Raw genomic sequence first — 24,604 nt, forward strand, 5'->3', positions numbered from 1 at the left:
ACTTCTGCTTTCAGACTTGGATGAACAGAAGTGAAGATGCACAGAAATGAAAATAACAAAGATTTTTCACAGATCAAAAAATGTTAATTTCAGTTACAGGTGGCTTTTCACTTTATTGAAACTAGTTGCTCCACTCCTCATCCAACTTTCTCACTGTACAGGGATAGGGAAGATATGGGTGTATTTTCATTATTTCTCTATTGCTTTCCATTACAGTAATCTTCCCATAGTTTAACATTGTCTTGAGCCACCAGATGGGAAGAATTTAGTTCTTTTGGGAAGGATGTGCAAGACTTTTTTGACATTTCTCTCAAATGTCCTACTTTCTCTGGCTGTGAGTGTGGCTAATAATAATAGTGTGAGGTTGTTTGTACATTTCTCTCTCCTCTGGAGTCACATCAAGTGCTGTTCTGTCAAAGTCTGTTAATGATTTCTAGCCTCCCCAGCACAAAACCATTAGAGTTTCCTCAGGGAATGGAGTACACAGAGTTATTCCTACACTACACTGAGAGCTTGCCATTTCAGTTAGAACAATACTTAAATACTGTCTGTAACTAGATAATATTCTTATTCAACATATTTTTAGTATTCTTTTGCAGGATTCCCTTAAGTGCAAAACATGGCATGTTTGCTATGCCTATTACATCACCATTTTGAGGGGACTGTCAACTTAAATATATTTCTTGTTGCCACTTTGGATAAGCATTTCTCTAAGAATACAATATGGATTGGATTCCTAGCCGTGGATTGTATACTCATAGTGTAAAACAAGTATGAATTCACCTAGCTCTTTAAGGTCTCACTGTCCTCTAGAATATTCTGCTTCCCTTCAGCTCTCTTCTGATTGTGGTTGACAAAGAAGCTTCTGTTTGGAAATGCACCAGTGTTGCTATTTCTAGCTCTCTACTTCTCCTGTGGACTAGACATTTGTTTAGGATTACGCTTTGCATCCTTTGTATGTGTGTGCCATGTTCTCTGAAAGATTCTTAGGGACATGGTGCAAGTTTTTAGAGGAACTAGTTTTTTCCTAGCCTTCTGACTTTGGGATCACATCATCTATCAAACTACTGATAATTGGTTTCAGATAACTTGGTAAAGCTGTGGGGGTTGTTCTGCCTTGTATTAAATGCACTAATATGGGTGGCTGCTTACAGATTTACTGTTTCAGAGAGCACTGATACCTTCAATGCTTCCTTTAGGATGACTTGTGCTTTGTTCTTTCTTCTAGATTTGGCTGAAGACAAATGAGTAAGTGCTGAAAAGGCCTTCATGAGTGCACTGGAGAATCTTTTTATCTTGGAAATATCACCCACGGGTTTTAATTAACACTGGAACACCTTAGTTCAACTGAGGCCTGCATGTTAGACACTAGCTAGTTCAGGGTGCTTTATGGGCCTCTGACCTGAAACAGGTTTCAGAGTAGCAGCCGTGTTAGTCTGTATTCGCAAAAAGAAAAGGAGCACTTGTGGCACCTTAGAGACTAACAAATACAAAATGTATTTGTTAGTCTCTAAGGTTTGTTAGTCTCTAAGGTGCCACAAGTGCTCCTTTTCTTTTTGCGAATACAGACTAACACGGCTGCTACTCTGAAACCATTTAAAAACTGATTACTTTATTTTTACTGATGATACATACATGTCCCTGGAAACAAGAATAAGAACTGGAAGCCAGCAGCTGACATTGATACAACCTCTTAGCTGAATGTATTGCTTTAAAAGTGGTGTCATTCTGAAAATAGCATAGTTTCATTCAATAGATCTCCTTCCTGAGTGTATCCGGAGTTACACGTGCTCACTAGTGACTAAAGTAAATTTTTACTACTTTTTGGTTGCTGGCAGCACTGAAGACCCAATATAATTCAGAAAGGCTGAACGTGGATTCTGTTCCTTCATGTTCATTATCTACAGAATTGTTTAATAAGATTTAGCTACTTGACCACAGGTGCAAACCCAGTGAGGGCAAGGTGTTTGCATGTAGATTACTGAGCACATAACTGAAAGAAAATGCAGTTAAATGCATATAGCTGAGGACCTAACATGGCCTGAAAAATATTTGTTACTGGCAATGATATAAAAGGAGATAGGATTCTGGCATGGCTTTCATGGAGACAGATTAAGGCCTGTAGCTGGGAATGCAGAATAAAGGCCAGGAGTGTACTAAGGGTACTACTACTACTAAGGGTACTAAGTCAGGAAGGCAGCACTGGAGAATGGAAATCCTCCAATGAACACTGTCAACTTCCTTGGCAAAAAAATAGAACAGATGTTTAAAAGAACTGAATAAAACAAAATCCACAACTACCTACCATTTTTTGTATCTTGAACATTTTCTCCCCCCCCCCAAAATCACTTTCTTGGGCTTTTCTGTAGGTTGAATCCCCGTATGACATTACATTTGTGACTTTTGACATTGTGGTGTTAAATGGAAGGAGTGATTTAAAATCTACTAGAAATCTGCAGAGAAGGCTTTAATGGATATGATAAGTTCCCAGGATTGTCACCATCCACTTGGGGGGAATTACTTCTGTGATTTTTTATGTTTTATTAAGAGTTTTAAACCACACCTGAAGCAGAAAAATCTCAAGACACGCTTATCTGTGGGGCCAGGAAAGTGCCTACACAAATGTCTTGGACGCAGATGGAAAAAGGGGCTATTGTATTCATATTGACTTCCTAACTCTCTTAATATAAAAAACCTGTTGCATCAATAGAAAAATATGTTGTAATACATTCCCTTCTAGATGAACCTTTAGATCTCATAAAGCTGTCATATCTAGTCAATACTGATGATATAAAGTATCTGTTTGGCATGATGAACACTGACATCTTTGCTGCTATCGGGCACAGTGTGAAAATCAGAGAAAATATCACCTATTAAATAGATTGTCCATCTTTGCCCATCACTAAATGACTTTGGTCAGGATGAGTGAAGGTGCTTTAGCACAACTGACAGCCATTTGTTCAAAAGGGTAAGCAAGATGCTCAACACTGACAGCAAAGGTCATTCTGTTTGTGGGAACTGCACAGAGATTCTGACTGTTTCAAGGCTGTTAATACAACACATCAACATTGGGGGCAGCAGTTAAAATAAAAATGGCTCCTGAAACCGGTATAGTAAAAAAAAAGATACATTGGGGAGGAAAAAAAAAAAAGAACCTGACAAAGCTGCCAGTCATTTTTCTCCTAGATGTGAGCAGAGTCTTCTGGAAAAATATTCAGATCATTTAAAAATGGTTCTACAGAATTCCTATGGGATGTTAATTTCACACCCACTTTATGCTTTGCAAAAGTAGTTGTCAAGGAAACTAATTAGTTGCATAATCATAATTGCAGTAATTACCTGTATCTAAGGGACTATACGCTACATGTTCAAATAGCTGCAAAAGCATGTGCATAAAATGAAAAATGCTCCATCTCCATTTAGATGTTGGTTACCTGAATTGCCTTTTATACACAAGTATAGAGCTTCGTTACCACATGTGCAGGTATTTTGTGTTTGTGTCAGTTGTTGCAATTATTTATGATTTTAAACAATTATAAACAATTGTAAATGGGTAAGCTTGTGTTTCATTTGATATATCTATATCTAAGAAGCATTAAGGTGAAACTTTCATACCGTTAAACAATTCCAAATATATCAAATGTATAAAGGAAATTGGTTGCCTTTCTTCTGTTTTACACAAGGTTCTATCACATTTTCTACTCGCAAAAGTTTTTTCATTGAGACAAAAGCTTTTTTCATAGAGTCATGTGAGCAAGGCCAAAAGGGACTATTGTGTTCATCTAGTCTGACCTCCTGCATAGAACTTCCCCCAAATAATTGCTCAGCAAATCTTTTTTTTTCCTTACAGCCCACAGCTCCTTCTCCATTTTGTCCTGAGGTGAAATCTTAATGCTGAACAGTGACATCATAATGTTTCTGTGGCAAACAGATTGATGTCATGAGGCATCTCCTTTCACTGCAGAATCAAACAGAAGTAGACTGGACTGTGAGGCAACTGAGCCCCTGTCAAAACCCTAACAAATGTCCACTGACTTACACCGACCAAGGGCACACACCAACACCCTGCTTACACCAGGGCTTGATTTGATCCTAAACTATTCTTACTAAGTTATGTGAAATGCTTCTTAACTATATATAAATTCCAGAAATACGACTTTTAATGTCAACAGATCATTTCTGAGAAAAGCCATTCACATAGATGCCTAAGACACTCTTGAAAATATGAGAAATATGAGAAAAGCCATTCACATAGATGTCTAAGACACTCCTCTTGAAAATATGTTTTCTAAAAAAATCCACTAACACTGTAGTGGGTTGATTGTTTTTTAGCAGCCGATAAGTTAACAGGAGAAAAAAACAGTGTGTTATTTATCTGAAAGATTTCCGGTCTATAGCTCATTTGGAATCAACACCAGTTAAACCAGTGCTGTTCATACATTCAGACTCCATAGGAAACACAAGTATTGCTATGGTATTACTTTTCTCCTTTGTTCCCATTGGCCTTGATATATATTTGGCAAGTTTTAAATTTTAGTTGAATGCATTATCTGTGTAATTTATAGGATTAGATGCTGCAAAAGGCTAGCACCTGATTTTTAAACTTAAACGTTACTGCCAAAATCTGAACTAAAACCTTGAAAACTCATAGCTCTAAAATTAAGATGTGTTTTAGTTATAGCAGATCAGAAAACATCGCAAAATCCTAAAAACTAAATTATGTCCATTGCATAAATTAAAGGAATCAAATTAGACTGTTGCTGAAAATGATGCATAGGAATTCATGAGTTGTACCTCAAATTTCAGTTTGAAATAATTTTTTTTATAGGTTACATTTTACCCTCAAGAATTTAATAACTGAAACACCAGTAGCCCTGAACTACTTTGTGTTTTTTGTTTTTAAAAACTGTTAACACCCAATTACGTAAGCACTTATGCACATGAGCAACTTTATTTATAGAAATAGTCACGTTTGAAGAGTTGGAACTTTAGAACTGTATCCTTAAAGAGGAACTAAGGAGATTAAATCAAAACAGCCCTAGTTAAAGGCTTGATCTTGCAAGGTACTGAGTATGCAACCTGCTCAAGCAGAGCCCTTAATACCATGCTTAATGTAAAGCATGAGTAGTCCGATTGACTTGGACTGAACCCCAGGATACCAACACATGAATAGATTTACAACAAACAACATAAACCATTAAAAAAAAAAACTTAACAAAGGTACAGCAAGTGCATTTCTGAATAACAACAATCTCTCTTCTTAACTGCCAGCAACTGAGTTTGGGATTCTGTGTTTCTTCTGAAATTATGGATGACTTCACTAATACCAATAGTAGTGAAAGGAAAGGAACCTTGACTGAAAGTCCTTTGGGGCAGGGACCATCTTTCTGTTATGTGTGTACAATGCATAAGAGCACAAGGGGGTCCTGGCCCATGACTAGGGATCCTAGGCCCCATAGTAATATCAATAACAACAACAAACTCCTCCAGTTTAGGGGTTATAAATCCAATTTTTGCTGATAATAAAGAGTACTGGGATCTCAAGTCTAAGCAGTTAAAAAGTTTTCAGTTCTCAATAGGCTTAAATTCAGAGACTGCAGCAAGAACCAAAAAGCACACATGTTAAATACTATCAGCAGAAAACAACCAGCTCAATATTACACTATATTTTAAAATTAACTTACCAGTAATAATATTGGGCTTTGGTGGCATGCTGAACTCATACAATGTTGGTTCGGAATAACCCAGTCTATTGGCAGCAGTAATTTGCACTTCATAACCCATGGTCCATTGCAGATGCTCTAAGATTATGTGGTCTCTACTACCCTGTACTTTTTTCTCTAGCCACTGGTCTTCCTTATCTTTCTGTAAAGATGCAAATATTAGTTTAAATCATCACAAATTCATATACTAAAGCCAAAATTATTAATATTGCATATCCTAAATTAAGCCCCAAATCTTTTTCAAAGGTTATGAGTTCTCACAGTCCATTTTGCCTTCAATATGAGTTGTAGTAATCAGCTCCTCTGAAATTAGGACATTTTTTACTTTGGTCCCTAAATATGGATTTAAGAACATATCATTAGGTGTCTGAGTTTGAACAGTTTGTTATAAATTTGTATTTTGTTCAAGTACTGATGCCCATTTCAAAACATAGAAGAATCACAACATATTTGTTCTTGTAAAGGTACGAAACTGCTTCATTTAGAATAAACAAAGTTTCAGTGATTTTTATTATAATCAATGGTTTTTAAAAGAAAATTCCTAATATAAATAAAGTTGACCAGTTACCAAATGCAGTAAATAAATGCTCATAAAAACATAGTTGTGACTGCATCTGTCCTTCGTCTCAGTGCAGAACTCTGAACAATGATAGAAATTCAGTGGCCCTACATTAACACTGAAGCAAACAGCATATCCCACTGATGTAGGTTATGAACTCATTTCTAACATCCGGTAGGATATATAATATCATGTATAGTGTATTTTACAGTTTTCTGAATTCAAACATTTTATGAATATTAACTTTCATATGGAGCATCTAATTTAATTGCAAAATTAATTAAATAATCAGTGTAAATATGCCTTATTTTTATTGAAGTTAAACATGTATGTAAGGCCCTCATCAGTGAAAGTAGCAAATGTTATTTGATAGAAATTATATTATGTTTAAAAGATGGATATATAAAAATTTTATACTGAGATCTTAAGGTAGACACATAAACAATAAAAAATAAAAATATAAAGACATTGTATTGGTATATTTGAGGCAGCGCTAGAAGTGCTGCCCATAGTTACAAGGAGCCAAGGGCTGAAGGTTACAAGGGCTGAAGGTAGAAATGAACTGGCTGGGCAGGGAGACTGCGACTGGAAACAAAGAGTTGGGTGGGATAAGTGGGATCAAATGAGGAGCCAAGTATAGTGGCAGGAGAGACTGAGACAAGGATACTTGGATCGTATGCTGGGGGAGGATTCAGATGAAGAGCGTAGGGAGCCAGGAGACTGCGGCTAGCTGAGCAAGAAGACTAGGCCAAGGAGCCTGGGAATGATACAGAAACGATGAGTTTGGGGAGGGAGAGTAGGACTGGGAGCAAGAGTGGAGGAAAGACTGGGACCCAGACAGGGAGCCCTGAGATGGACTGAGATTAGTTACGGAAACTGATTGGGACTCGGACAAGGTGGTGGGGAGAGAGATAAGATTGGGACATGGATGTATCTGGAGGGTAGAGGCAGACTGGGTTAGGCTTGGGAGAAAAGGGACAGAAGGGTCTGAGTCCAATAAAGCACCTTCCAGAACCTGAAATAGAACCCAACCTTCCTGAATCTGAACAACCTGCTGATGTCAGCTAATATCTGTGAAACCCACTGGCAATATTTGTCCTAATCCCCATTTAATGGCTGGCGCACACACAGAGTGACAAACTACATTGCTATTAATTACTCCATTAGTGAAGTGGCAAGGGGTCTGTGTGGTGGATCTAAAGGTTCAAACCTGCCGATGAGAGTCAACATGACACTACACGTTAGAATTTTTGTTTTTTAGTGGTTGTTTAAAAAAAAAACCTAGGAAATTACACCCAATAAACTATGTTAAAAGAATGTTATGATTGCAAAGTTAAGCCCTGAAAAGTTAAGAAAGTAGCATTATATATAGTATGTTATATGTTCAAAGCTCCTAATGACTTGCAGATGTGTGTGTGCTCAGCACTTCTGCAAATCAGACACCAGGGTCTCAAGTTGGGCACTCAGAAAAAAAGGAAAATGCATTTAGTTACCATCTATAAAAAGCTTGGTTTAAGTGAGTTGCCTAGCATCACACAGGAACCCTGAAGCAGAGGCATGGATAGAATCCAATTCCCAGAGCTGCATTCAAATTCCTTAACCAGAACACCATCCTTTCTCTTCTTACAATCCCCTACCTCATTCACTACACACCTTCCAATTTCTGCCACAGATGAGGCAGAAGTTCTACAAGCAACAGCCTCTTTCACTACAGAACCCTCATCCAGACCCAGAACAGGTCCATCATGTGAACTGAATGAGGCTGGGGTCCTGTGGAAAAAAATAGCATGTGATTATATAGTTAAAGACTGTAAAATAATATATACACACAGTGGGGCTGAATTAAGATTCACAGGCAATCTTAATTCTGGCATTTCCTATCTTTTGAGTGTTTGACTTTGTAACCTCAACATTTTTAAAATAGCTTTTTGTGTGTAATACATAAATGAAATTTTGGTGATCATAGTGTATAGCTATAGAAATCACAGCACATTATGTTTGTATATGCTTTATATCTATATCTATCTATCTATCTATATTCAAGTGCATGGGCTATAGGTCTTTTTCCTAAAGTCTATATCTGTGCCCTATGGTAACATGATCTATACTCTGTGGAGCCCATTTCAAAACTGAATAAGTACATGAATAAGCACAAGAGCTAAGGGCCAAATCCTGTCTCTACTCCCTAAAGCCCATGTATCAGCAGAAACCCAAACATAAAAACATTGCAATGGGATATCCACCCCACACAAGGCAGAGCAGATTAAGTGAGGTTAATTAACTTGAGAGGCTGCAACTGAGGAAGAACGAGGGATTTTTAAGTTCACAAGATAGAACTCAGCTGAGTAGACAGGGCTGATATAAAGCCAGGAAGTTGTCCACACAAAGGGGCTGCAGGGAAAGTAGGCTGCAATCATCCCCTCAGAGTAAAGATGTGTGTTTGAGCTACAGAGTTCAGTAATCTGCAGTTACTTCCTGGGATGAGGGAGTCTGGGTCAGTAAACTCAGATTTGGTCCAGAAGATCAAGAAGGAAGTTGCAAGGAGTCCAGGAAAGTAGCAGCAGGAGCTGGCAGACCACAGTTATCAGATATAAGGTCCCTGGACTGGAACACGGAGTAGTGGGCAGGCCTGGATTCCCCTACCAGCCACTAGAAAAGCAGCAGTGTACCTGGCCTTGGACTGGAAGGCTGACTGGAATGGCAATTGGGCTGCTGACCCAACGGGACTTTAATACCCTGGAAGGGGAGGACTATAGTGACCTGGGCAGAGGCCTGAGTCACAAAGAATAAGCACCCTGAGTCTCAGAGGAACAGACAGAAGACAGGGCGAGGAAAAGGGAATCAGACCTAAGTGCAGCAAATTCCCCAATGTGGTCACAAGGAGGCATTCTATTCATGAGTGTACCCAGTGACAGGCATATTCTTTACAAAAGAAGAAATCCAAGAACTGAACTCAAAGACAACATTATGTAAGAAAGATTTAGCAGTATGTTGCTAACACAAATTGGAAACAATTAGAATAAAGGCAAAATTGGGAGAGTGAGCTGCCTGGGATTTCATCAAGCTTTGCTAACTCATCTTTCCCTAAACACAGGTAAAACCTGTGTTCAAAGCCCACCAATGGCATCTTAGGTAAACAGATAAAAAGAAGAGCAGAAGATTCCTTCACTATCACTGATAATCTCATATGAATTTTCAAGAGTCCTTTACTCAGGATAGTACTGAGCAATATGCTTAAGCTAATTTCTTTGCTAGAGTGTAGGTGCATGTATGTGGGAAACCCATTCACTATTTCTATAAATCTCCCTGTTTATGCTAAGCCCCTTTAATTGGTTACTTTAGAAGCAGAAAAACAGAACCATAAAGAAAGATTTCTACCTCATTAGGCTTTTCTTGTTATTATACTACTAATTATTATTTATAGAATGCTGTACACAGTGCTTTACCAACACATAAAAGACAAGAAGCTCCTTTAAAGCAAGGGCTTGCAATCTAAAATCTGTTCCTTTAGGTACAAAGGCCTCCTATTAGTATTACTATTAGCAGTTTCGTCTCTAATATACATAAAGAAATATAAATCTTCAGATGTTACAGTTAGAACAGCAGTAGCTTCAGAGATTGCACTGTGGGTTTTATTTTTTTATTTTTTTTTTGTAACACTGCTTATTAAGTAGATCACAGATGTTGTAAGCCTGGTCAGTGGGCACTATTATGACTGAGATTTTCAAAGCTGTCTAGGAGAACTGAATACCAAGTTCCATTAATTTTAAGGCTTAGGGGACGAGTTTTTTTTTCAAAGTATAATCTCTTTGCTGAAACAAACCTCACACAAAGTCATAGACCAAAGAATATTATTAACTATATGTATAATGCCAACTCCTTGCTAAGTGCTTTACAGACAGGTATGAAGTCAAATGGTAAAATTTTCATAAACCTCTAAGGGTCATATTTTAAAGGTATTTTGGTGCCTACAGATAAGCTCTTAATGAGTTTATGAAAAGCACCTAGGAATCTAATCCTCATTGACTGACTTAGGCCTTGTCTACATTACAGAGGAAATTCGATCTAAGCTATGCAATTTGAGTTACGTGAATAGTGTAACTCAAATCGACTTAGCTTAGATCTACTTACCAGGGGGTCCACACTACGTGATGTCTAGGGGAGATGCTCTCTCATCGACTCCCCCTACTCTTCTGGATCCGGTGGAGTACAGGAGTTGACGGGAGAGCGATCTGCAGTCGGTTTAGCAGGTGTTCACTAGACCCGTTAAATCAACCGCTGATGTATTGATCACCAGTCGTCAATCTTCTTGTAAGTGTAGACTAGCTCTCAGACTCCTAAGTGACTACCAGTCAAGTGAGATGTAGAGATAGATGACACCATACACATTAGTAAAATACAAAGCAAATTCAAGAAACTGGCAGTCAAAGTGGAACTCTGAGAAACCAGATCCAGGTACTCAACTGCCATGTGGTAGGTGTCCCAGAGGAGGAAGAAAGAACAACATGCTATCTTCTAAAATATCCATATAAGTAAACAAATATTTCCTAGTGCAGTTAAAAAAAAAAGAACCAAATTGAATTGAACCCCACCACAGCCTCCAATCCAAAGTCTTGCCAATTAAAAAGCTCAGAGCCTTAATATCAACATTGTGACAAGTGAAAATAGGGAACAATCCTCAAAAGGAAACAACTTTCTCTTATCCTGAGATAGCTTTATGGATACACTGCACAAAAGAATGTGAGCCTTTGGAGAAAAAAAAGACAAAAGACCTTTATTTTTCATTGTGGTATCCAGCCAAACTGCAAATAATTTACAAAGGAAAGCCAAAAATGTACGGTACTCCAGTGGAACTGATGGATATTTTTGACTTCAAAGAGACCTTAGGTGAGTCTCTAAAATCACCATGGGAACTAAGCAGATAACCAGTGTGAAGTAGAGATGGGAATAGGAAATACAAGAAAACTTCATGAAAGAAGAAAGAAAACTGCATGGTGAATATTAAAATATGTGGACTCCCAAAAAGCGGAGAAAAACAAGTTAGTCAATACTTGGTTAGCAGCATCTTTGAAACTACTATTGGTCGGTGACTCACACTTGTTTCAGGCAGCTGGGGACTGCAGGTAGGCGATAATGCTCTACAAACAGATTTAAACAATTCCTGTTTAATACTGATGTATTAGTTTCTTTTGTCGTTTTCTTGCTCTTGTTGGGACCTGGCAAGGAATACAATACGCTGCCAAGGAAGCAGGGTCTGAGAACTCATTAGGAACAAGCCTTGCAGAATAGGGAGGAGAGGCCTATGGTTATTGGACCAGCAGCTATATAGGCTGTCACTTACTGGAGATGGCTCAAAAATTCAATAGGCCAAATTCCCTGCTGGTGTGAATGGGCAAAGCTCCACTGAAGTCAGGGGAGCAGCACTGTTTGCCAACTCTGACGTTTTTATCACATCTCGCAATATTTGATGCTCTTCATACAGCCACACCTCCGGGTCATTATGTGAGAACCTCAGCTTTCAGTGGACCAAAAAAAAAAGTTCCTGATCCTCATGGCTGCAAAGAAAAGCTTAGAAATGTGACCTGAATGCAACATAAAATCTCAAAAATCAGGAGGAAAATTCAAAGGACCCCAAAGGAAGTTGGGTATGTCATTACTCAATTCTAATTCTCAACTACAATGGGACCAGGGGTGTCAGGGAAAAGCTTTGTTAGCTGAACAGTGGCCTGGAGGAGTGAAGGAGGATTTCTCCCTTCCAAATTGATATGGAAACCCCCCTTACACTAAGCCTATGTATTTAGGCTTAAAGCAATAGGTGAGGATTTGGGCCTAAAACAATAACCCAGAAGTGTTTCAAAAATCTGTATTCAAAATCATATACTCTGCAGTATATAACAGAAAGATCTGTGCTTCAGAATTACTTGGTTAAGTTTATGAAAGTTTATGAAACAGAACAATTATCTGATGCAAAAACTGACAGGAGTAGGACAGACAATTTACATAATACAAACTGAAAAAATGCCCTGGACTAGACGGCTTTGTTGTGATCTTCTATGAAAATCTTTTATGAAAACTTTCCTCAGTCTTAGGAAGAGTCTTTGTAGAAATATTAATAATGAAGGAACTGATCCCAAGTATCAAATAAGCAATTGTAAAACACTGCTCCCAAAGAAGGAAAACCTGTTGATTGATGTTCAGCTTATTATCTAATATACTTGTTAAACACACAAGCAAAGATGTTGATCAAGAGGCTGGCAATGAGGCTGGAGGGAGTTATAGGAAAGCTAATTAAATGGGACCAAAACAGATCAGAGAGGGGAAGCAGTCAAGAGATAACTAAGAAATTTAAATAGCATCCATTCATTCTGATGAAAGCATCATGAACTTATGATTGTATTTCTTGTTGCGGAGAGGACTTTAGGCAGCCAACGGGAAAAAGTCATTTAACCGAACTGGAGAAATATGGACTTTGGCCAAACAAAAGCAATATCTATCTATGATTATAATGCTACAAGGTACTACTTTAAATAGAGGAGGCGGTTGCAGTGGGGAAAAAGCATTTGCACTACACACTGGTCATGTTCTCAAGGCTCTTCCCCTAGTTGTTCCCCCTCTGTCCTCTTCTATTCTCCCTAGTGGATGTTGCATTTCCCCTTTCTTGGCAGCTTTTCTGTCATTTCTCTCTTCCTCATTTCATCTCCTTCCCGTTTACCAGATTGCTGTTGTCTCTCTTTACCCTTTGCATAGAGGCTGACTTCAAGCAGTAGGAGTAATGGAAGAAAATAAGAAAAGAAAAATTTAGATGGTCAAACCCAGGTAAAACGTCCCTGTAATAGCTCTATCGAACTGTTGAATTTTCTCCCAAGGGAAGTGCAGGAAGGCTCTTCATTTAGGAAGTTTAAAACTGGACTAGACAAAGTGGTATGGGGAATAATCCTTCATCAGCAGGGAGATAATGTGGATGACAGCCTTTTATTTCTATCCTCTTCAACAAAACAGAATGAGAAGATTTTCTGGATGTTTCTGCTAAAATATCTAGCAATAAAATAGTTAACAATGACTTTATCTAAACTTTCATCATAGGCTTGATTGTTAATATCTTATGGAGATGATGCGATACTACACTTATTTTGGGCTGCCACGCTGCGGAGACGAATACAATGGCTCACACTGGGGAGACTTTATTGGCAGGCATAAAAGATAAAAAACAATCTTTTAAAATAAAAACTTCTATTCTGCACAAAGTGCCATCAAAAATACTGAAGAGATGCTATGGCTTGCTTCAGACCCTCCTCACAGATGAAATAAGATTGGGTAATGACACATGTCTGGGATACACCTTATCACTCCTGCTGTTTCATCTAGTTATAAATACTTAGCTGAGCAAATAAGAATTAACAGAATGAACCTAGGACTGCAGTTGTGAACAATAGAGCATAAAATTGATCTGTAAGCTGACTCTGTATTACTGTTTCTCACTCAGCCTCTAACATCTGTACCTAAACTAGTGTTAGAATTGGGTAGATTTAGCTTTGCACCTAGATACAAACTAAACCTATAAAAACAGAAATGCTCCCAGGAGGATCAACCCTTTCTAAAAACAGTGAACTAAACCCAAACTCATCTGGTTCTGTTGGCATGGAACAAAACTTAAATACCTATAGAGTCAGATAAAGGACTTAAACGAAGGCAGCTCTTTTGCTTTGACTTAAATGTTGTTCACAATAAGAGCTGAGAATTGGTATGGGGTGGAGACATGGAGTGGACTATGCTATATTAGAACTGATTCTCAGTTCCCTAGCTCACTCATCACACCTGCAAGGTCTCCCCTGGAAAATAAAATGAATAAATAGACAAGAAATACAATTTTATGCAGTTTCTTCTTTTAACATTCATTCATTCTTGCATTACTATGATGAAAAAAAATGTTTTCTTGACTCACTGATTTTTTTAAAACCTGGTATGTCACAATTTCATGACATTTCATAAAATAAAAATGTAGAAACACATACTCATAACAATATGGACAATATCAAATATTCTCTGTAGATATATATCCCCAGAGAATATTTGATATTGACCATATGTGTATGTTATGTGTATGAGTTTCTACATTTTTATTTTATGAAATGTCATGAAATTGTGACATGAATATATATAGTTCAGTATACAGGAATGATGTAGGAATGATGTTTTGCAGCAGGTTAGAATTGTTATTTAAATCAAATATTTTATCTGGACTCTGTATATAGTACACTTAGTAGTCACAAATTACATAAAACAGATGCTTTAAGTGAATGTATTATATTTTGGCCAAAGGGCAGACCAAAGAACATACGATACACAAACTTAAAGTTCCAAGCTTATCCAATATAGGCCCAGAATTAAGTAACATAGGAACATTTCAGAACAGATAAGTGAGAAGAATTAAGGTCTTTATAGTGTGTACATACATTAAATCCATATCCTGACCTGACACTTTTAACATGTATTTTATATCTTTCTGTACATAAATATCTAGACATACTATATTTAACTGGGAAACTCAGCTTCACACAACTGTGTTATATCTTAAGAGGAGGTTACTCACCCTGTGCAGTAACTGACTTTCTTCAAGATGAGTGTCCCTGTGGGTGCTCCACTCCAGGTGTTGGTGTGTCCCTGCGCCTTCACTCGGAGATTTTTACAGCAGTACTCGTACCGTTTGCGCACGAGCAGAGCCTACCCCCCGGCTCTGAGTGTACCTTAATAGTACACGTGTGAAACAGGTCTCCTCAGTTCCTTCTCTACAACGGAGGCTACCCCAACTCCAAAGTAGAGGGGAGGAGGGTGGGTAGTGGAGCACCCACAGGGACACTCATCTCAAAGAATGTCAGTTACTGCACAGGGTGAGTAACCTCCTCTTCGAGAGAGAGATATCCCTGTGGGTGCTCCACTCCAGGTGACTTAAAAGCAGTGTACCTCAAGGAGGTAGGGACTTTGGATTTGGTAAGAATGTGGTAGATAATACAGCTCTGCCTAATCGTGCATCAGAGAGAGGGCCCTGAGTAAGGCCCTTACTTAATGCTTAAAGAAAGTGTGTTCAGAAGACCAAGTGGCCGCTTTGCAGATGTCAGCCAGAGGAACTTTGCGTAGAAAAGCCACGGAGGTAGCCACTGATCTAGTGGAGTGAGTTCTGATGCTGGCAGGAGGCGTAACTTTCTTTATCTGGTAGCACAGTTGGATACACTCAGAAATCCAGTTTGAAAGTCTCTGGGCAGAAATAGGTGTCCCTCTGGAGCGCTCCGCAATGGACAAAAAGTGTCTGGAAGAATTCCTAAAGGGCTTGGTTCTATCCAGATAGAAGGACAAAGCTCTGCGTACATCTAATGTATGCATTGTAGATTCAAAAGAGTTTGTATGTGGTTTAGGAAAGAAGGTTGGTAGGTGTATTAGCTCATTGATGTGGAATGACAAATGCACCTTTGGAAGAAACTTGGGATGTAGTCAAAGGGTAACCTTGTCCTTGAAAAATAGCGTATAAGGTGGGTCTGCCATGAAATCTGCTATTTCTCCTGCCCATCTGGCGGAGGTGATTACCACTAAGAATGCTGTTTTCATAGAGGGGTGTAAGAGGGAGCAAGTGGCTAGGGGCTCGGATGGTTGTTGAGTTAAGCATGACAATACTAAGTGAAGGTTCCATAGAGGGGTAGGAAGTTTTTTCTATGTCCAGGTATAGGGATTGTAGCCCCTTAAGAAAACGCTTGCTGATTGGATGAGCAAAAACAGAGATATTATCCATCTTGTCATGAAAAGCTGTAATAGCAGCTAAGTGGACTTTGATGGAGTTGAAAGCCCGATTGCTTGAGGTCTAATAGGTAGTCAAGTATGAGAGGAAGAGGTGCAGAAGTAGGAGGATGTTGTTTTGTTGAGCATCATTGTGTGAATCACTTCCATTTTCAAAGATAAGTGATTTGAGTAGATTGTGTTCTGCTACGTAAGAGTACTCTTTGAACCTGCTCAGAGCATGCTAGTTAGTCTTGGGAGAACCATGTAGGAACCAAGCTTTGAGATGAAGCATAGACAGGTTGGGATGAAGAAAATGGCCATGTTGCTGCAATAGGAAATTCAGAGCCCTTGGAAGAAATGAAGTACTTGTGATCCGCCCACTTACAAGTTGACAGGCTTACAGCCGGAGTCTACCAGATGGCCTTAGCAGGTTCCAAAAGGGCTGTGTTGATCGGTAATGCAATCCTAGAGGAAGAAGAGAGTTATAGGATGTCTGTTAACTCATGCTGCTGTTCAGGAACCTCCTCCAAGCTAATTCGTAACTCACTAGCAACTCTTTTGAAAAGATCTTGAAATTTTGAGAAGTCGTTTGAAGATGACGGGGGAGGAGGCAATAGGGCTTCATCAGGGATAACAAATGGCTCTACTGGGTTGGAGGCAAGTTGGGACTGATCCTGTAGTTGTGATGGTGCTGCCTGGACCCTTACGTTAGTGGCAGGTTCATCAGCTGGCGGTGGCGGGCAGGTTTTGCGCCTGGCTGTGATGGTGTAGCGAGTGTTGTCTCAAGGATAAGATGCCCGTGGAGCCCAATATTGCCACTATGGTGGGAAGGGCATGGGTGGTGCCATCAAGGGGTTCACACACCATGGGGCAGGATCCTGAGAGTATGACCAGGTGATTTTTCTATGACCTCTATTGATTGGGGTCTGAGGATGGCAGATCTGAGAGGGTGAAAACTCCCCCTGCAGACCAGCTTCCTCATCACTGGAGGAACGCTGTCTGGACCCTGACTGAGCATTTGGAGAGAGCTAGGCATTAAGTAGGGGTGACTGCAGGATAGGTGACACCAGCAGGTCCCTTGACTGTATCAGTTGTGGTGCTGGAGCTTCTCTGTGAGGTGAGGGCTGTGGAAGAGGAATCTGCTGTGAAGAATGGTTCCTCTGCACCGGTGCCCTGAGCATTGTTTCATTGCTCAGTGGGAGCTCAGTGGGAGACGGTGCTAGGAGAGCAAGAATAGCCTATGGGGGGGTCAGGCATGTCAACATGCGTCGGCACCGCTTCTGTCACGGTGCCAAACGGTGCCACGAGAGAGGCAGGCAACTGGAAGCCTGAAGCATCAGCACCAGAGCTTCATGCTACTGCTACTGCTGCAGCCGCAGGTGGCTTTCACGCGGCACAAGAGGAGCCCTGCCCATCATAAGTGCTCAGCTGGGAAAGCACCAGGAGGGAGACTGTACACCTGCCGGAGAAGTCTTGTCCCGTGAAGAACCCTTTGCGGGTGAGAGAGGGTGCCGTTTCTTTGCAGTCTTCTTGTCTTTTTTGGGGGGGGGGAAGGTGCGGCGTGTAGCTATGTCAGCACCCGGGTCTGAAGCTGACCCTAGAGATTTCTGGAGGAGGAGCAGTTTTAATCTCAGCTCCCTGTCCTTACGTGCCCTGGATTTAAGTTTGCTGCAGTGGGCACATTTTGGGGGGATGTGGGACTCCCCCAAACATTTTATACATTTTGAATGGCCATGTGAAAAAGGGATGGCATCATTGCAGTTAGAGCAGCGCTTAAAGCCTGGGGAGCCAGGCATGTTGGAAGTGGCTGCCGCTGACAGGAACAGATTTTTTTTTTGTAGTTTTAAAGAAAGACACAGGAAAATTGCTATCTAATTACTACTGGTAACAAACTAACTAACAGGGAAAGTATATGAACGAAGGAAGAGAAAAGTCTCTAATGAGTCTGCTGAGCTCCGTCTCAGGCCGGGGACGGAAGAGAAGGAACTGAGGAGACCGGTCTTGCACGTGTACTATTAAGATACATTCAGAGTGGGAGGGCAGGCTCTGCGGCTGCGCGACCGGTATGTGTACTGTTGTAAAAATCTCCGAGCAAAGGCACAGGGATGCACCAACACCTGGAGTGGAGCACCCACAGGGACATCTCTCAAAGAAGAACAGTCCTTTGCTCATTTTACTAGCATGTCTCTTCTAAACAATTGCTTTTCCCCCCCTCTCATCTCCACTGAGATATTATATAACCTACTGGACTGCAAGCCGCTTAAATAGGTCAATTAAGATTTAGGGATTTGTTGTTAGTGTCTATAACAGGCTATTACTGCAAGATCTGCCACCTCATTCTCAACTGATTTTGAACTACCAATCTTCTCTGGCTACGGTTAGTCCAGGAAAATCACTTCACATGCCAAGTTTACAATTTGTATAATTCCACGGCTATCATCAAACAAGAAGTTACATAGTAAGAAACATGCATGACAAAAACTATTTATAAAAGAATATGTTTGCCCATTGACAGTGCTAACAGTAAAGGTAAATAAAAAGTAGCTCTTCTTGCAGCTCGCTAGCTTCTCTATAATGTAAGGTCCTAGCTATCAGCTGTTGAATGCAGCGAAATACAAAATTTCATCCCCCTGGTTTCTTTCACACTGACCATCCATCTGGACTTGTACCTCTCCTTTTATACTCCAGTGCTGGTAAAATGACCTTCTGGTTACACCTAGTGAGGTAATACGGGGCTGATGGTAGATGGTATAGTCATTCATAGCATATGCAGAAGTTAAGACAAGTGCAATGATAAAACTTACACTCATTGAGTCAAATTCACCACTTTTGCAGATGGTAAATTTGTCCCCCACCATGTTTAAGTATGCTACAATATGTTGGGATAGGAAATACAGTTTTAAGTATCTTGTTAGCTACTTTTTATCCTGCTATTGTCATAAGTAAATAAACACATTTTCTCGTCCTTTTCCTTTTAAATGAAGATCTCAGGAAATGAACAACCACTGTAATGTTGCTAACAAAATGAATGACCGCCCTGCACCTTTAAGCAGGGTTTTTTAGGCTGGGCTGGCCCAGTGAAGGGAGCAGTGCTTTATGGCTGGGGGTGGTGGGCTGGGGAGAGGTGAAAATTGCAGCAAAAGAGGCAGAGTGGTGGCTAACTCATCCCTTGGGAATACAGGGTTTGAAAAGGAGCAGCAGAGTGCTGGGAGCCTTCCTTTTTACACAGACAAAAGCCCTTCCCCCCCTTCAGTCCCAGGAGAAAGGCAGGAACTAAGAGGAAGTCTCAGCCCTGGTCTACACTAGGACTTTAGGTCGAATTTAGCAGCATTAAATTGATGTAAACCGGCACCCGTCCACACGATGAAGCCCTTTATTTCGACTTAAAGGGCTCTTAAAATCAATTTCCTTACTCCACCCCTGACAAGTGGATTAGCGCTTAAATCGGCCTTGCTGGCTCGAATTTGGGGTACTGTGGACACAATTCGACGGTATTGGCCTCCGGGAGCTATCCCAGAGTGCTCCATTGTGACCGCTCTGGTCAGCACTCTCAACTCAGATGCACTGGCCAGGTAGACAGGAAAAGAACCGCGAACTTTTGAATCTCATTTCCTGTTTGGCCAGCGTGGCAAGCTGCAGGTGACCACGCAGAGCTCATCAGCAGAGGTGACCATGATGGAGTCCCAGAATCGCAAAAGAGCTCCAGCATGGACCGAACGGGAGGTACGGGATCTGATCGCTGTATGGGGAGAGGAATCCGTGCTATCAGAACTCCGTTCCAGTTTTCGAAATGCCAAAACCTTTGTCAAAATCTCCCAGGGCATGAAGGACAGAGGCCATAACAGAGACCCGAAGCAGTGCCGCGTGAAACTGAAGGAGCTGAGGCAAGCCTACCAGAAAACCAGAGAGGCAAACGGCCGCTCCGGGTCAGAGCCCCAAACATGCTGCTTCTATGATGAGCTGCATGCCATTTTAGGGGGTTCAGCCACCACTACCCCAGCCGTGTTGTTTGACTCCTTCAATGGAGATGGAGGCAATACAGAAGCAGGTTTTGGGAACGAAGAAGATGATGATGATGATGATGAGGTTGTAGATAGCTCACAGCAAGCAAGCGGAGAAACCGGTTTTCCCGACAGCCAGGAACTGTTTCTCACCCTGGACCTGGAGCCAGTACCCCCCGAACCCACCCAAGGCTGCCTCCTGGACCCAGCAGGCAGAGAAGGGACCTCCGGTGAGTGTACCTTTTAAAATACTATACATGGTTTAAAAGCAAGCATGTGAAAGGATTACTTTGCCCTGGCATTTGCGGCTCTCCTGGATGTACTCCCAAAGCCTTTGCAAAAGGTTTCTGGGGAGGGCAGCCTTATTGCGTCCTTCATGATAGGACACTTTACCACTCCAGGCCAGTAACACGTACTCGGGAATCATTGTAGAATAAAGCATTGCAGTGTATGTTTGCTGGCGTTCAAACAACATCTGTTCTTTATCTCTCTGTGTTATCCTCAGGAGAGTGAGATATAATTCATGGTCACCTGGTTGAAATAGAGTGCTTTTCTTCAGGGGACACTCAGAGGAGCCCATTCCTGCTGGGCTGTTTGCCTGTGGCTAAACAGAAATGTTCCCCGCTGTTAGCCACAGGGAGGAGTGAGGGTTGAGGGGGTAGCCATGCGATGTGGGGAGGCAAAATGCGACCTTGTAACGAAAGCACATGTGCTATGTATGTAATGTTAACAGCAAGGTTTACCCTGAAAGAGTGTAGCCACTGTTTTATAAAATGTGTCTTTTTAAATACCACTGTCCCTTTTTTTTTCTCCACCAGCTGCATATGTTTCAATGATCACAGGATCTTCTCCTTCCCAGAGGCTAGTGAAGATTAGAAAGAAAAAAAAATGCACTCGAGATGAAATGTTCTCCGAGCTCATGCTGTCCTCCCACACTGACAGAGCACAGACGAATGTGTGGAGGCAGACAATCTCAGAGTGCAGGAAAGCACAAAATGACCGGGAGGAGAGGTGGCGGGCTGAAGAGAGTAAGTGGCGGGCTGAAGACAGGGCTGAAGCTCAAATGTGGCGGCAGCGTGATGAGAGGAGGCAGGATTCAATGCTGAGACTGCTGGAGGACCAAACCAGTATGCTCCAGTGTATGGTTGAGCTGCAGCAAAGGCAGCTGGAGCACAGACTGACACTACAGCCCCTGTGTAACCAATCGCTCTCCTCCCCAAGTTCCATAGCCTCCACACCCAGACGCACAAGAACGCGGTGGGGGGGGCCACCAGCCAACCAGCCACTCCACCACAGAGGATTGCCCAAAAAAAGGAAGGCTGGCATTCAATAAATTTTAAAGTTGTAAACTTTTAAAGTGCTGTGTGGCGTTGTCCTTCCCTCCTCCACCACCCCTCCTGGGCTACCTTGGTAGTCATCCTCCTATTTGTGTGATGAATGAATAAAGAATGCATGAATGTGAAGCAACAATGACTTTATTGCCTCTGCAAGCAGTGATCAAAGGGAGGAGGGGAGGGTGGTTAGCTTACAGGGAAGTAGAGTGAACCAAGGGGTGGGGGGTTTCATCAAGGAGAAACAAACAAAACTTTCACACCGTAGCCTGGCCAGTCATGAAACTGGTTTTCAAAGCTTCTCTGATGCGTACCGCGCCCTCCTGTGCTCTTCTAACCGCCCTGGTGTCTGGCTGCGCGTAACCAGCAGCCAGGCGATTTGCCTCAACCTCCTACCCCGCCATAAACGTCTCCCCCTTACTCTCACAGATATTGTGGAGCACACAGCAAGCAGTAATAACAGTGGGAATATTGGTTTCACTGAGGTCTAAGCAAGTCAGTAAACTGCGCCAGCGCGCCTTTAAACATCCAAATGCACATTCTACCACCATTCTGCACTTGCTCAGCCTGTAGTTGAACAGCTCCTGACTAGTGTCCAGGCTGCCTGTGTACGGCTTCATGAGCCATGGCATTAAGGGGTAGGCTGGGTCCCCAAGGATACATATAGGCATTTCAACATCCCCAACAGTTATTTTCTGGTCTGGGAATAAAGTCCCTTCCTGCAGCTTTTGAAACAGACCAGAGTTCCTGAAGATGCGAGCATCATGTACCTTTCCCGGCCATTCCACGTTGATGTTCGTGAAACGTCCCTTGTGATCCACCAGAGCTTGCAGCACTATTGAAAAGTACCCCTTGCGGTTTATGTATTTGGCGGCTTGGTGCTCCGGTGCCAAGATAGGGATATGGGTTCCGTCTATGGCCCCACCACAGTTAGGGAATCCCATTGCAGCAAAGCCATCCACTATGACCTGCACATTTCCCAGGGTCACTACCCTTGATATCAGCAGATCTTTGATTGCATGGGCTACTTGCATCACAGCAGCCCCAACAGTAGATTTGCCCACTCCAAATTGATTCCCAACTGACCGGTAGCTGTCTGGCATTGCAAGCTTCCACAGGGCTATCGCCACTCGCTTCTCAACTGTGAGGGCTGTTCTCATCTTGGTATTCATGCGCCTCAGGGCAGGGGAAAGCAAGTCACAAAGTTCCATGAAAGTGCCCTTACGCATGCAAAAGTTTCGCAGCCACTGGGAATCGTCCCAGACCTGCAACACTATGCGGTCCCACCAGTCTGTGCTTGTTTCCCGAGCCCAGAATCGGCGTTCCACAGCATGAACCTGCCCCATTAGCACCATGATGCATGCATTGGCAGGGCCCATGATTTCAGAGAATTCTGTGTCCATGTCCTGATCACTCACGTGACTGCGCTGACGTCGCCTCCTCGCCCGGTATCGCTTTGCCAGGTTCTGGTGCTGCATATACTGCTGGATAATGCGTGTGGTGGTTAATGTGCTCCTAATTGCCAAAGTGAGCTGAGCGGCCTCCATGCTTGCCTTGGTATGGCATCCGCACAGAAAAAAGGCGCGGAACGATTGTCTGCTGTTGCTCTGATGGAGGGAGGGGCGACTGACGACACGGCTTACACGGTTGGCTTCAGGGAGCTAAAATCAACAAAGGGGGTGGCTTTACATCAAGGAGTATTTCAGGCAGGACTTCACGGAGGGTTCCAATAAGAAATGGTGCACCTAAGTTATTGTTCTTATTGGAACAAGGAGGTTAGTCTGGCCTCTGATTGATACATGGCTAGATTTACCTCGCTGCACCTTCTCTGTGAGTGACTGCAGTGTGACCTAGAGGAATGAGTCCCCTAGACGGGGGAGGAGGCAAATGAGTACAAAACAAATCTGGTCTATTTCTTGTTTTGATCCACTCCATCTATCTTTTACATCTTTGGCTGGCAGCAGACGGTGCAGAAGGACTGCATGCCATCCACATCTCATGGCTGCTCAGCAGAAGATGGTGCAGTAGGACTGCTAGCCATCCTCATCTCTTGCCTGCCTGGCAGAAGATGGTACAATAGGACTGCTAGCAATCCGTATCGTCTGCCTGCTCACCATAAGACAGTTCAATAGGACTGACTGCAGGACTAAAGAGAATGACCTGGTCAAGTCACTCCAAATTTAGTCCCTGCGCCCATGTCTGCCCAGGTGCTCCCAGCCGACGTGGCCAGGAGCACCTCGGACATGACGAGGACGGCTACCAGTCATACTGTACCGTCTGCTGCCACAAGGCAATGGGTTGCTGCTACTGTGTAGCAATGCCGTACCGCGTCTGCCAGCACCCAGGAGACATACGGTGACGGTTACCTGAGCAGGCTCCATGCTTGCCATGATATGGCGTCTGCACAGGTAACTCAGGAAAAAAGGTGCAAAACAATTGTCTGCCCTTGCTTTCACGGAGGGAGGGAGGGAAGGGGGGCCTGACGATATGTACCCAGAACCACCTGCAACAATGTTTTAGCCCCATCAGGCACTGGGATCTCAACCCAGAATTCCAATGGGCAGCGGAGACTGTGGGAACTGTGGGATAGCTATCCACAGTGCAACGCTCTGGAAGTTGACTCTAGCCTTGGTACTGTGGAAGCACTCCACCGAGTTAATGCACTCAATGCACTTAGAGCATTTTCTGTGGGGACACACACACTTGAATATATAAAACCGATTTCTAAGAAAACGACTTCTATAAATTCGACCTTATTCCGTAGTGTAGACATACCCTCAGTAGGACTCCTCTGGGGTACTACAGCTTAATTGGGCTTCACTCCAGGTGGAAGCAGAGCAGTGAGCAGGGAGAAGGAGGAGGGAGAAAATCCTCCTCCCACTTCAGTCCTGGAATGGAGAAGCAGGGCCTTGTCCCAGCTTGGCTCCAGGCAGACACAGAACAATGAGAGCAGGGAGGAACAGGGAGAGGATTAATTCTCCCTTTACCCTGGTTCAGGCTGGGCAAGGCAGGCATAGCAGAGTGAATTCACAAAGGGAGGTGCAGTTGAGTACTGAGGCAGCTCGGAGTCAGATTCTATCCCTAAGTATACAGAGGAGGAGAGGGAAGGGGAGTGAGGCTGTGCGGTGCACAGAGGTTTAGGGAATAGGGTTTCTGCTTTTACCTGCTGTGGGTAGGAGACAGCAGGGGGGGTGGAATTTTGCTTCTCCCTCCCAATTAATG

General features: G+C 42.2%; 1 protein-coding gene across 1 annotated transcript in view; it reads right to left on the bottom strand.

Annotated features, from left to right (window-relative positions):
• NCAM2 (neural cell adhesion molecule 2) overlaps nucleotides 1-24,604 on the bottom strand; it is a 551,141-nt gene that overhangs the window by 55,433 nt on the left and 471,104 nt on the right. Inside the window, exon 15 of the mRNA XM_048868296.2 lies at nucleotides 5,685-5,865. Within this exon, the coding sequence (XP_048724253.2) occupies nucleotides 5,685-5,865 (181 nt within the window). The remainder of the gene's footprint in view (nucleotides 1-5,684; nucleotides 5,866-24,604) is intronic.

This window comes from Caretta caretta, chromosome 1, assembly GCF_965140235.1.
Source record: "Caretta caretta isolate rCarCar2 chromosome 1, rCarCar1.hap1, whole genome shotgun sequence".
Taxonomy (NCBI): Eukaryota; Metazoa; Chordata; order Testudines; family Cheloniidae; genus Caretta; species Caretta caretta.